Here is a 13,081-nt window from a genome sequence, read left to right on the forward strand (position 1 = left end):
AACTCGTACAGAATAAAAGGCTTAGAATAGTCGAAGGAGAGAAAGAGAAAGATGATGACTCATTAGAGACCATTCACCAGCTTATAAGTAGTAAATCTAGCAACAGGAAAAGTTATCAACAGAGAAAATCCGATCGAGAATCCTCATCGGAGAGAGGGTAACATGCTAATTAAACCTTAAGTCTCTTTTTATTTTCTTAATTATATTTAAATATACTTAAGTTCGTATCACTTGGTATTACTTGGAAGTCGGAACAACTGAAACTTATTCATAAAGTTATTATCTATAGTTATTGTAGGATCGTAAGAGCACTAGAGAATGGTGCTTCTGCCTGCTTTCTTGGATGGGTTGGCGAGAAGTGTATCAATGAAGAAAGGAAAATATATATCAGAGGATGAAGATGGAGGGAGAGAGATCGCAAAATCGTTGATGAAAGATGCCAAGAAGAACTCGACTTTGCTTGGTTCATCAGGCTTTGTTAACTCAGAAAATTCTAAGAGATTCACCTCTATTTGTTCTAATAGAGGTGAGAAAGGAATTAACCAAGACCGTGCCATCGTTTGGGAGGTACAGTTTACATAAATACTATATATTATGATGTCTATATATTAGTGGAAAAAGTATATAGGATCCATGATCTTGTTAATAAGTTTATAATATGATAGTTGAGAAATTACAACTTGCTTTGTAATATAGGGGTTTGGGTGCCAAGAAGACATAACATTTTGTGGGATGTTCGATGGACATGGACCATGGGGACATGTGATAACCAAAAGAGTAAAAAAGCTATTTCCATCTTCATTGCTTTGCCAATGGCAACAAACTCTTGCAACCTTATCATCATCACCGGAATGTTTCTCTCCATTTGATATCTGGAAGCAATCTTGCTTGAAAACATTCTCCCTCATCGATCTTGATCTCAAGATCCATCCTTCCATTGATTCTTACTGCAGTGGCTGCACCGCTCTAACTGCCGTCTTGCAGGTACATATCTTGTAACCAGACACGCAAAACTCTTATCTAGATATTATGGGCGCCGGTTCTAAGATTTCAGGGGTGATAAACAATTTAGTAAGCATTTAATTAATTTTTTTTTTTAACAATTTAGAATTTGGAAGCCAATGTTTATATATATTGACTCAAAAAAAATTGAGACCCTAAACTAATGTTGCACTTGGCCCCGGTTTTTACTTACGGCCGTAGCGAAACTAACAAACCCTTTGAATGTAGAAAAGTGGCTAAATGTTGAAGTTTGATGTTTGCTTTTGAAGGGTGATCATCTTGTTGTAGCAAATGCCGGTGACTCACGAGCAGTAATAGCAACAACTTCTGACGACGGAAGCGGTTTAGTTCCGGTTCAGCTATCAGTAGACTTTAAACCGAACATTCCAGGTATATCTCCAAAAGCCTTTCCATATTTAACAGTTAAAGTATTCAGATGGAAAATTCTATACAACTGGACTTAACAATTGGTATATTTTAATTATATTTCCGGTTAAATAGAGGAAGCAGAACGAATAAAACAATCAGATGGACGATTGTTTTGCCTAGATGATGAACCGGGAGTGTACCGGGTGGGCATGCCAAACGGCAGATCGCTCGGTTTAGCTGTCTCAAGAGCGTTTGGAGACTACTGTCTTAAAGAATTTGGTTTAGTCTCTATACCGGAAGTGACATACAGAAAGATAACCGACAAGGACCAATTCCTCATCTTGGCCACAGATGGGGTAATATATCAATTGTTTATATACTTTATGAGCCAAATCAGGATATAGACACACTTACATTATCATGTATGTGTGTATGTAGATGTGGGATGTGATGACAAACGATGAGGCAGTGGAGATAGTAAGAGGAGTAAAAGAGAGAAGAAAGAGTGCAAAGAGATTGGTAGAGAGAGCTATGATACTTTGGCGTAGGAAGAGAAGAAGCATCGCCATGGATGATATCTCTGCTCTTTGTCTCTTCTTTCACCCTTCTTAGTTTCAATCTTCTTTAATCTCTAATACATATATCAATGTATTTTGAGCTTCATCAACAAAAATGTCATATATATAAACACATTTACATAGAATAATAGATGTTGTGAAGACAGTTGTTAATATTAGAAACGAGTGATTAAGAGTTCCATCATATTTTCGTAAAATGGTGTGTAATGGACATTGTTCTTCTTGTGTAACGTTGAAATGGCAGGCTGAACCAGTGGATCACATGCATGAATTAAAACGTATAAGATGAAACAGGTTTACATTGAGATACTCATATTATCGTCTGAAGTATTGTGGTTGGTGATTTGTATTTAAAAGCTGAGAAAACGGTGTGGTTGTGCATCGTTTCGGACTAAGATTGCAATATGAACCGAGCTTTAAAGCCAATAGTCATAAACAGCTTGATGAGTTTGTTTAAGTTTACAGGCTTTGTATACGATAGCCTAGCTCTTGTTTCTATATCTGATCTTAAAGTCTGTGTGTAGTCTGGCTTAACAAAGACTAAAAGACTAAATCCCACAGAGAAAGTAGTAAACCGAAAATGTAAAATAAGAAGTTGATAGAGGAAAAACAGAAACTCATTATAATAAGTGATATTCTTCAAAAGTAATAGTGAAGGACAAAGTCCCACAGAGAAAGAAATAAAACCATAATGTAAACAGAATTTGATAGAGATAACAAAAGAAACAGAACATAATAATAAACGTACACTGAATAAAAGACAGTGAATCTTTCACAGTTCACTATCTTTGTGTACTTATCTGCAATTCTGCATGAACTCTGTTTTGGGGTTCATAGGATGAATGCAATGAATTTCGCATCTGTTTGTAGTAGTAATATCTTCGACAGCAGGTGTCTAAGTCGTTGAGGAGACAGTTTTTTGGTAGTTTGTTCCTACTCATTGGTTGTATACTCATTCTTCACGGTGATGATGAAGTACAACTTATGGAAAGATGTCTCAGAAGTGAAAGTCCAGCTGCACACTACGTTGAGGGAATCAAACTATACTTCGTCCAAGACAGCACGACAATGGGGCTGTATCTTGATGATAATTTGTTTGCTCTCCAGGAACGATCACCCCTACGCTTGCTTGCCTCGAGGAAATCGAGATGAGGAAGCAAGCATCAAGGTGATCGTTGCTGGAGAGCAAACAAATTATCATTAAGATACAGCCCCATTGTCTTGCTGTCCTGGATGAAGTACAACTTGATTCTTTCAATATAATGTGCAGCTGGATTTTCACTCCTGAGACATCTTTCCATAAGCTGGTGGTAAGATGAGAGGATTCATGGCTTGTGGACGCAAGCTGAGATTTTCGAAGACACGATCATCTTGGGCATGATTCTAAGAGAGAGAGGTTGTCGGGATTTACCATGTTTTTTTAAGTGAGAGAGATAGTTTTGTTCCTTTATACTGTAACAACGTTCTGATTTTTTCCTGAACGTATATTTGTGAATTTAGTGTGCCTGTTACCTTATGCAGATTAAAGCGTTTGACTAATGGCATCATTATAGGGATTTGTTGAATGTCTATGATATGTTTTAAGATATTGTTTGATCTTATTTCGTAATTTTTGGGATTTGATTTAGGTATGATTTGATTTTTTATTCCTTTAGCTGCGCATTGTTTTATTGTGCAAGGAATAATAATATTTTGAGGTTTTCTTTTTAAATGAGTTTTCAGTGTAGATATCACTCGGTTGTGCTTTGAATACTATAACTAGATCTTGATCTTCATTTTATAAATGTATAACTAAAATTTTAAATATATAAATTATAATTTAGTGTTTGATGTTATTTACCATAATCTTATTGTTTTAATTTTCTTATTTGACATTATTAATATATAATAACTTGTTATACGATATTATTTTTTAAAAAATTGATATAGGATCTTTTTGATGTTATGGTATTAAGTTTTATATTTTTTACTAAATTAAGATTTCAAAATATTAACTATTTTAATATTTTTAGAATATTATTTTTACGTGTTTTATTTCAAAAATTATTCTTAAGGACCTATCATTTTATCTTTTGTAAAATTTGGAATATATAATTATGTGATTGGAATGTTTATTTTTAAAATTGTATATTTTAGTCAAAAACATTTGAATTACATAACTATTTTAAGTTTGAATATTATATGAATTTTAAATATTTTTGTTACTAAATTGATACGTTAATTTATAATAACAATATTTGAAATTTTGGTAATTTTTTTGTATTTTCAAAAAATATTGTTATAATTTTAAATAAACAATAAAGTTGTTAAATTATGTGTTATTAATATTTTTAATGAATATTAAAATTTCAAAAATTTTCTAATAGCATATTTTAATTAACACATAAATTAAAAGTTAGTTATTAAATTTATATTGTGTAAATAATTATTTTTTGTAGTATATTTCTGAGAGATTCAACATAAATAAAATAATGATATATAATTATTAGACAGTATATTTACGTGAGTTGAAAAATATATGTTAAAAAAATATTCTTGACAAAAAAATATTACATGATTTACAAATGTTAACTCATTTTAAGAGTGAATGATATTTATTTATTTATTTATTTAAATGAAAGCAATTTTAAAAGAAATTAGATTACTTTACTAATATAATATATATATTTTTATTAATAATCTATAAATTAATATATACTAAAAATCTCTATAAAAAAATATAATTTTATAGTCACAAATTGAATTTTTGATTTAATTATTATTCGATAAATTAATAATCTCTATAAATTAATAAAAAATTTATAGTTTTGGTTTAGTCCCCATTATTTAGTGTATAGAAGTTTCACTGTATATATATATATATATATATTGTTATATATATTCCATATAGCATATCTAATTAATACAGTATAGACTATAATAAAGTTTATAAAGTATAGCATATAATTTTATTTTAACTAAAATTAATTTATAATAATATTATAATGCTAATCACGAAATTAATTAATGTATTACTCTAAAAAAATCAATTTTTTTTGGTAAGATCTTGTTAGATTTTTCAATAGATTTGGTAGGCTAAGTGTCATTAAAGTTATGAATATATGGATTGTTTATAGTAAGTTATAAAATATATTGATAATAAATATAACATGATATTTTAGGAATATGTCAACTTAAAAATCACAGATGAATTAAGGGTTGTGAGTATGTTTTAATATATAAGGGATACCAAAGTTTCACACATATATGATCATGAGTACGGATTAATGACTTTATCCATAATAAACTTATATTTTAGTGAATAAAATCAATACAAATTTACTTTTTTAATACAAAATTTACATTACTAAAATAAAAGGGTTATATAAAGATTGTTTTCTTATCGGATAGCTTCGCGTTAACCCCTAGGGCAATATTGCTTTTCCCTCTTGCACGGGCGGTGATTGTGTTTCTCTGTGTGATTTGGCTGATTGACGATGGTTCCAAATTACAGGCAGAGGATGAGAAATCCTCAGAAGCACAGTCGTCCTCTGATTCTTCCCCACTTCCTGAAGATGTAATCATTGACATCTTAGCGCGTTTATCAGATTCGACTATCCAACACTCTCCTTGTTTCCAAGCACTTTCGGTCACTTGTTACTTTGCCTGAGCTATATGCAAGAAGATCCTTGTTGGACTGCACCGAGAACTATCTCTATGTTGTCCTCTGTGACATAAGCACCTCCTCTTTTTTTTACCGTTGGTGTATCCTCTGCCGGAAAGCCAACGACAGTCACAGCTTGGTCCGTGCCCCCTCGACGTTTCCTTATTTGTATTATCCTGAAAGCTCTGTGGCAGTGGGTTCGAGGATATATGTTTTTGGTGGGATTGACGATAAATATATGACGACAGAAGCGTTTAGCTTGGATTGTAGATCCCACACAGTGGAACCCATCCCAAGCATGCCTGTTGCTTTGGTTTGTAAAATTCGCTGCCTTCATCGACGGAAAATATATGTTATTGGAATTGGATGTTGCTATAGAAAGACTGAGATGGTGGTGTTCGATATAGAAAACGCAAAAGTGGGAGCATGCAATGATTAAGCCAGATATGGAGGAAGGTCTCAGAGGAAGCTATGCTTGTGCGGTGATGGCAGATAAAATATACCTAAATAATGGTAATAAAAGCTACGTGTACGAGCCAAGGGAAAGTAAATGGGAAACAGACGATATGCTGAGTTCCCATGTTTTGGGAGCATGCATGTGTGGTTGTGATTGTATTGTACTATCATGATCGGGCCATGAACACCTAAGAGCGTATGATCCAAATCAGAAGTCTTGGGGAGTGGTGGAAGGCTTGAAAGAACTGTTGGCTGAGACAAGAGATCTACAGTGGTGGTCGTATACTGTGAATTACGGTGGGAATATGGCTCTCCTTTTCAGTAGAAACAGGTAAGATTTGGTGCGCTGAGATTTCACTGGAAAGACGTCAAGGAGGGGAGATTTGGGGTAAAGTTAAGTGGCCTGATCATGTTTTCACTGGAAAATCTGGAATTAGTAAATCTCTAACTGTTATGGTTTGATGCATGAACTCTCTCCTTCACATATATATATATAATATATATTTGTGTTCTGTTTTTATTTTTAAGAAAAAATCATTATGTCCATCTGAACATCCAGATGGTAACATTATTGGTTGAGATTTAAGTTTATAACAAGATTTGACATGCGCTTTTATTTTTTTTTTATTTTTTTGATAATATGTATGAATTTATAACTTTTTATTAGGAAAATAACAATTTTAAAGTTTTTTTTGTGCTTAAAACTTTTTAAAATTGTTCTATTATAATATTTGAGTTTCAATCAGTGTTTTTATATTTGATCAAACTTGTGGTTGAACATATAATGTGGCATTTGATATATAACCCGCATTAATATGTGTTGACATAAATAATTTATTAATATTATTAATTTCTTGAATTTATTTTATTTAAATTCTATATAAATATACCTATATGAGAGTTAAAACTGTACAATTTGTCTATTTACAGTACTTCTCTATTATATTAAGTGATGGATATAATTTAGTTAATAAAATGTATTTGATAATATTTTGTTGAATAATATATTTTGTTAGACAAAATATATTAATAGATTGTTTTGTTAAAATATTGGTTTACATATTCTGGTATTTCTGACATATTATGATATCAAATTTACGTACTGAATTTTCATTTGTAAAAGAATAAATTCTTAAATATTTAATATAAAAAGTTATAGTGGATATGTTTTTAGAATAATAAATATAGTAGCACATTTTTGAAATGAAAATTATAAAAAAAGATTTTGCATTTCGTATTTACATTATTATATAATGGTCGACGTTTTTAACTGAATATATATGTTTTCAAACTTGACTAAACTAACCAAAAAGGAAAATGGAGAATAATGGAGAAAATAATTAAAAATATCTAATAAAAAATAACATAGCATAGTAAATAACTTAAAAATTAGGGTAAAATCCAATTTTTTAATAATAGGGTCCTGCTTTGATATTATAGAAGTGGTACAAACTATTAGTTTATTTCTGGAGGTGAATTTTAAACTTCGTAAAGAAACGTGAAACAGAAGCAAGCTATGAAACTTGTGAAACTTATAGAACCACTCTGTTTTGTACTTTTGTCTATCACACAAATCTGGCCATTAGTAATTTAGTACACACCCTATGTTGGTGAAAATTTGGCATAGTTTCTTGAAAATTCTTTGTGTACGCAAAGTGTAAGTTCCCTCAGTAAAATACAATTTTTTTTGTATTTTAAAAACATCTCAGTATTTTTAATCGAGCCTTACCCTACGTTTCAGTTGGGTTGATTTAGATATGCCCTTTATTGGGATCTTTGAGACAGAGATGTTCTGAGATCACGTTCTTATAACAGAGTTCAGATGTCATTCCGGTGGTTTAAGACTATTTGGTCTTGTTAATCAGGGTGTGGTTGGTCTAGGAGATGCCTGAACATTTGAGACACATATCTCGACCTTTAAATTTACTTTTAGATGTCAGCAAGTACAATATTAAATTTTACTTCATGAGTGGATACACGAAGCTGTGAACACATTTACTCCTCACTTTTGCATTGTTCTGGATGACATGATGAGTGATTATTACAGACCTGAAGACAAAGTTCTTTTTTTTTTTTTTTGAACACAGACAAAGTTCTTTTAAAATTATTAAAATAGGAGTCTGAACGCTTAAGTCTTTGAACCGAATTATCCAACAACACAAAGTTTTGTGAAAAATCACAATCAACGTAGCATCTCTCTGGTGTCTGTATCTTTGATCACCTTCAGTGCCATGGTTTTTCAGTGCTGAGATCTGGGATGCTCTCCGTAGCTGTTACCTGTAACAAATGTGGGAAAGGGTAGGATGTTATATAAATTACTCTGTTTTTGGGAGTTTGTTGATTAGGATACGGATGTCAGCTTACATGGCTGAGATTACTTCTGGGTGCAAAGGACAATTTGAGAAATTTCGAGTATATATTTATTTTTGAATTAAGTGTGGTTTCTACTTCACTTTGGAGTTTAGGCTAAAGCGAAAGGATGTATAGTGTCTGTTGGGGATAACTGTATCCTCTGGAGAAAAACTCTATCTCCAGCATGAGTCCCTGTCAAAAGCTCAGCCTCTAAGACTCTGTGTCCCAGCCGTGAAATAAACATCCGTGTTCCATTTGCATAGTCCATTATGCTGATCAAGATTGCCTAACATCATCACATGAGCACCAACCTTCAGACATAGTTTATGGGCTGACAAACCTGGGAACTCCAGTGAGCTTAAGTATTTCTGAGTGTAATTATTTGTCCAGTCCTCTTCTGGTATGCTCTCAAAAGCAACACGATCGGAAACTTAGATAATCTTTCTCTGCAGAAGGTACCTTAGAAAGAAGGTAGGAGTTGATCTCGTGGCACTGGCGTTTGTTGGTCCTAAGTTAGCTCTCTCTGTTAGATAGGTTCGGTTTAAGTAGTTATTAACAAAGTTGGTGTAAGAAGCATCTGATACAGACTGATGCGGAAGATCGATCTTTCTTTTTCTTTTTTGATAAAGAATCCTCAATTTAATCTTCTCCCTAGGCCTGGGCATTCGGGTCTTCGGGTCGGGTCCGGGTCGAGTCGTCTCGGGTCCGGGTCTTTCGGGTCCAAAAATTTTAGACCCACATGGGTACTTCCAAAAATTCGGGTCGGATCTTATCGGGTCCGGGTCGGTTCGGGTCCACATTTCATATACCCGTTAATACCCAAAAAAAATTCGGTTCTTTATATCTCGGGTCGGGTCCGGGTATTCGGGTCCATGTTCGGGTATATTTCATATTTTTGGGTCTAAAACATGTGATTCGGGTCTACTTTTTACCCATGACTTGTTGTTTTACCCGCCGGGTATTACCTGCAATTTTGAAAAAGAATCTGAAACATGAAAACTATAAAACCTGCAGTGACAAACTTAAACATTTAAAACTTAAAGTTACCATTCAAAAACAAAACAATAGACATCCTAATATCATAGTGGCTCGGTTCTAATGTAAAAATATATAGTGGCTCGGTTCCAAAAATACCCGCTCGGGTCCCGGGTCGGTTCTGGACCCGAACCTGCTACCCACGGTTCCTCTATTTTCAGACCCATTCGGGTAAATGCCTCGGTTCGGTTCTAGACCCGGACCCGAATTTTCGGGTCGGTTCCGGTTCGGGTCCTCGGGTCCGGGTAAAATGCCCAGGTCTACTTCTCCCTTTAACCTTCTTTAATTTTTTTGAAACACAAACTTATATTAAAATCATCAGAAATGTTAGGTGATACAACTAAACGCAATCTAATCTGCCAAACTCTGGTTTGCCAAGCCATGCAGCTTCGCTATTTCTCACTCTGGAGATCCAACGAAAGGAGATGGTTTCGAAAAAAATCAGCAAGTGAAATGATGTCGGCTGTAATGCCGTAAAGTTTCGAAGCAATTGAAACTGAGTTCACAGCTTGGATGAGTTGGGTTGAATCTAATTCACAGCAGATGCTTTTGTATCCTAATTGTCTGCAGCTCCTTTAACCTTCTTTCTTTGATGATTTCTTTGATGGAAAAGAAATCTCAAAGCCTTCCTTAATCTCTCCTAATGATGGTAACAATTCGTGTACCGTGTAATATAGAGACTCTTTTTTTTACTTTTGATAGAATGATGTACGAATCAACACAACTCTTTTGTTCTTTTAACCACACCACTCATCGTACATATACAGTATTAAATCTTATAAGTTATAATAATATATTCCATTATAATTACCTTTTGCATATATGTATATGATCATGAGACTAAAAACATTTATAAACATAAAGTAAAGTAGAAAGATTATCAATACATCCGTATTCTAATTAATTTATCAAAACTGATCTTACACTATGGTCTTTTATATTAGAATTTAAAACCTCACTTTATATATATATATATTTTTTTTGTCAGCCGTCCATTAAACCTAGATCAAATGGTGGTCAGATGTATCGATTCTCCGGGGAGCATCTTCATATGTCCGGGGAGCTTCTTTTGCCAGTGTATCTGCACGTCCATTCTTCTTCCGAGAAATATGAACCTCACTTTATATAAAGAGAAATTAGGCTGTATACCCACAAAACAATTCATAATTAACTCTATAACAAAAAAAAAGTACCTCCATTATTTATGAAATATATACCATATTACCCCTTTGTTTACCGGTTAATGAAAGAGAAAATATTTTTTTTTCTTCTTCGATTATCATCTACCACCACTCTTTTTCCATCTCCACCGCCTTATCCTCTGTCACTCTCATCACCTTCTGTGTTTTATCTTTTTATTGTGTCTTTAATCAATACTTTTTTCTATAATCAATATCTCAATTTTTCATAATTATTATCATCTTATTCATATTCACATTCATCATTGAGCTACCAACGACATAGCCATCACTACTAACCCAGATCCATAATCTCTACTACATATGTTGTCTCTGTTTCTAAAATCTACAGATCGTGATGGCATTACGGTCGAGTCACGCTCATTTGTCATGTAAGTTTTCGGTTGTACTATGCTATTTGAAAAACATGTACTATGCTACTTCGATTATTACTATTCTATTTCGATAATCTTTATATATAAAGAAGTGTTTTGTCTCCTGTGAGAGTACCACATCATTAAGTAAATTCCGGAGAGAATGACACGTGTGTTAGAAGACGTTTTGAGTTCTTTTTTCGTTTTGCAAACTTTGTGTTTCGTATGATTTTTGCTGGGCCTCCATTGTGATATAATAGGTGTGGGCCTGGATAGAACGTAAAACATTGACCCTTCTAATTATTGAAAGTAACTCCGTCGACACAATCGAAGCTTCTCACAAGAAACAGTCTGATCACCTTACCGGCCACGATAAATGGAGGCGTTACGGAGTGAGGCTCAATTCGAAGGGTTGTCTCTATAGCTTGCAAAACCTGTCACGATTCCTCATTGAATGCATCTCCATTACTTCCTTTCGGTGAATCTTCGACTATAAAAGAGTATGTTCTATCCCCTCAAAATCATCAGTTCAATCTTTTCAGTTACTAGCTTTGTAAACTTTCCAAAATGGCTAACTCCGCTGTTTCCCTCGCCGTTTTGAAGGCTGCGCCTGTTGTACCGTTCTGCGAAGCAAAGAAATATGAAGCACGGTGTCAAGCTTATGGGTGTAGACAAGGAGATGGGCATTAAACTGCTATCAAGTTCTGTTATCAAGCATTACTCCACAGCCATGGAGACTGATGATGAATAAATATCTTAGATCACAAATCGTCCTATTGGATCCTCATGATGTTCATCTGGAGATGGGAAAGGTATAGTCTTTGTGAATTAATAGAAACCTTATACCAATTTTTTTTTTATAAGGCATATGTTTATATCGCTTAAATTATAGGATAGATCAAACACAACTAGAATAATTTTTCAGGTAGTATTACTTCCACTGTCAAGCTGATTGAGTAGTGATATGTTTCTTCCCAACAAAGTGATAGACTTGATTGATGAAGATGGGTCTCTGACTCAACTATCTCATGCTCAGGTTCATAGTTGCATGCTTCTCAATGATCAGAAATGTATTTTCCTATCTATTTGAGTCGATTAAGAATGGTGGTTTTGTTTGTTTAGATACTAAGGCAAATGAAGTGAAGAAAGCTGAGACTGAAGATGGTCAATCACTTACTGCCACTGAACCCAAGATCTAACATTGTCTCCACCCGGACATGAGTCCTGGTTGAGAAAGTCTGATGAATATAGCTATCTTTCCAAGATGGGCAGACTTCACAAAGGAGTTATTATCCGGACGATTCGATGTGTTGGGCTCAAGAACTAAAACCTCCCAATTCAATGTTATGAATTTTCTTTAAAGTATTCTATGTACTAATCTTTTGTATACTGTTTACAAAAAAAAAAAAACTAATCTTTTGTATAGTATTTTATTTCATACTACTTGATTCTACATATAAAAATCACACTAGGTTGTTTTCGCTGAGAAAATATTTGCAAAATATGTATTTAAAAAATGTAGTTATGACTTATAAGTTCTCATATTTTTTTTCCTTTTGGTGATACTAAAACTACTTTACCGCAATACATTTACATAATTCGGATTATATATATAAAAAGGGAATATTTAGGTTGGTTACATAAATAACTGTAGGAAGCTAATACCTTCACAAGCTTAAAATAGTGATGTTAATAACGTAGAAGACGTTGTTCCACGACTTAAACCATAGTGTCAGTACATCAGTTTCCGCAAAAGCATCATAGAGTCAAAACAACTTATTTAAACAAATCAGGATTAACAAAATGAATAAACTGCATCATAACCATTGTACTAAATGTCGTGACAATCAAATATTATCGCCAAAAATTACCAATAGCAAACATTATGCAAACCAGAAAAACGAAAAATTGAATTACATCCCGCGCGTAGAAAAAATATCATAATAAACACATAATGTGATAATGAAGTACCACTCCTTTTTTTTTGGCGTGAGCGAAGTTACTACTAATCATGAAAAAAACATATAAAACATCAACATAAATAAAGGAACACAAAAGTAAAATCAATAGGATGACAAACAAAATGTTAAAATA

General features: G+C 33.3%; 1 protein-coding gene and 1 long non-coding RNA gene across 3 annotated transcripts; both read left to right on the forward strand.

The window, feature by feature from the left end:
* On the forward strand, positions 1–2,130 carry LOC108811050 (probable protein phosphatase 2C 41). 2 transcript variants are annotated; one of them, XM_018583113.2, is made up of 6 exons: positions 1–157; positions 290–567; positions 697–984; positions 1,272–1,392; positions 1,504–1,727; positions 1,810–2,130. In XM_018583113.2, exons 2-6 carry the CDS (start codon positions 319–321, stop codon positions 1,981–1,983), a joined length of 1,056 nt encoding a protein of 351 aa, XP_018438615.1. In that variant the 5' UTR covers positions 1–157; positions 290–318; the 3' UTR covers positions 1,984–2,130. The 2 variants fall into 2 exon arrangements, with proteins under 2 accessions (XP_018438615.1, XP_056844530.1); XM_056988550.1 differs by having other exon boundaries at positions 10–157; positions 299–567.
* Positions 2,131–7,326: 5,196 nt separating this feature from the next.
* Positions 7,327–12,427, forward strand: LOC130495956 (uncharacterized). Its single transcript, XR_008935000.1, has 5 exons — positions 7,327–11,005; positions 11,248–11,487; positions 11,591–11,799; positions 11,913–12,023; positions 12,110–12,427. It is a non-coding gene; the product is annotated as an uncharacterized LOC130495956 (long non-coding RNA).
* The last annotated feature ends 654 nt before the right edge of the window (positions 12,428–13,081 follow it).

Source organism: Raphanus sativus, chromosome 6 (genome assembly GCF_000801105.2).
Source record: "Raphanus sativus cultivar WK10039 chromosome 6, ASM80110v3, whole genome shotgun sequence".
Taxonomy (NCBI): Eukaryota; Viridiplantae; Streptophyta; class Magnoliopsida; order Brassicales; family Brassicaceae; genus Raphanus; species Raphanus sativus.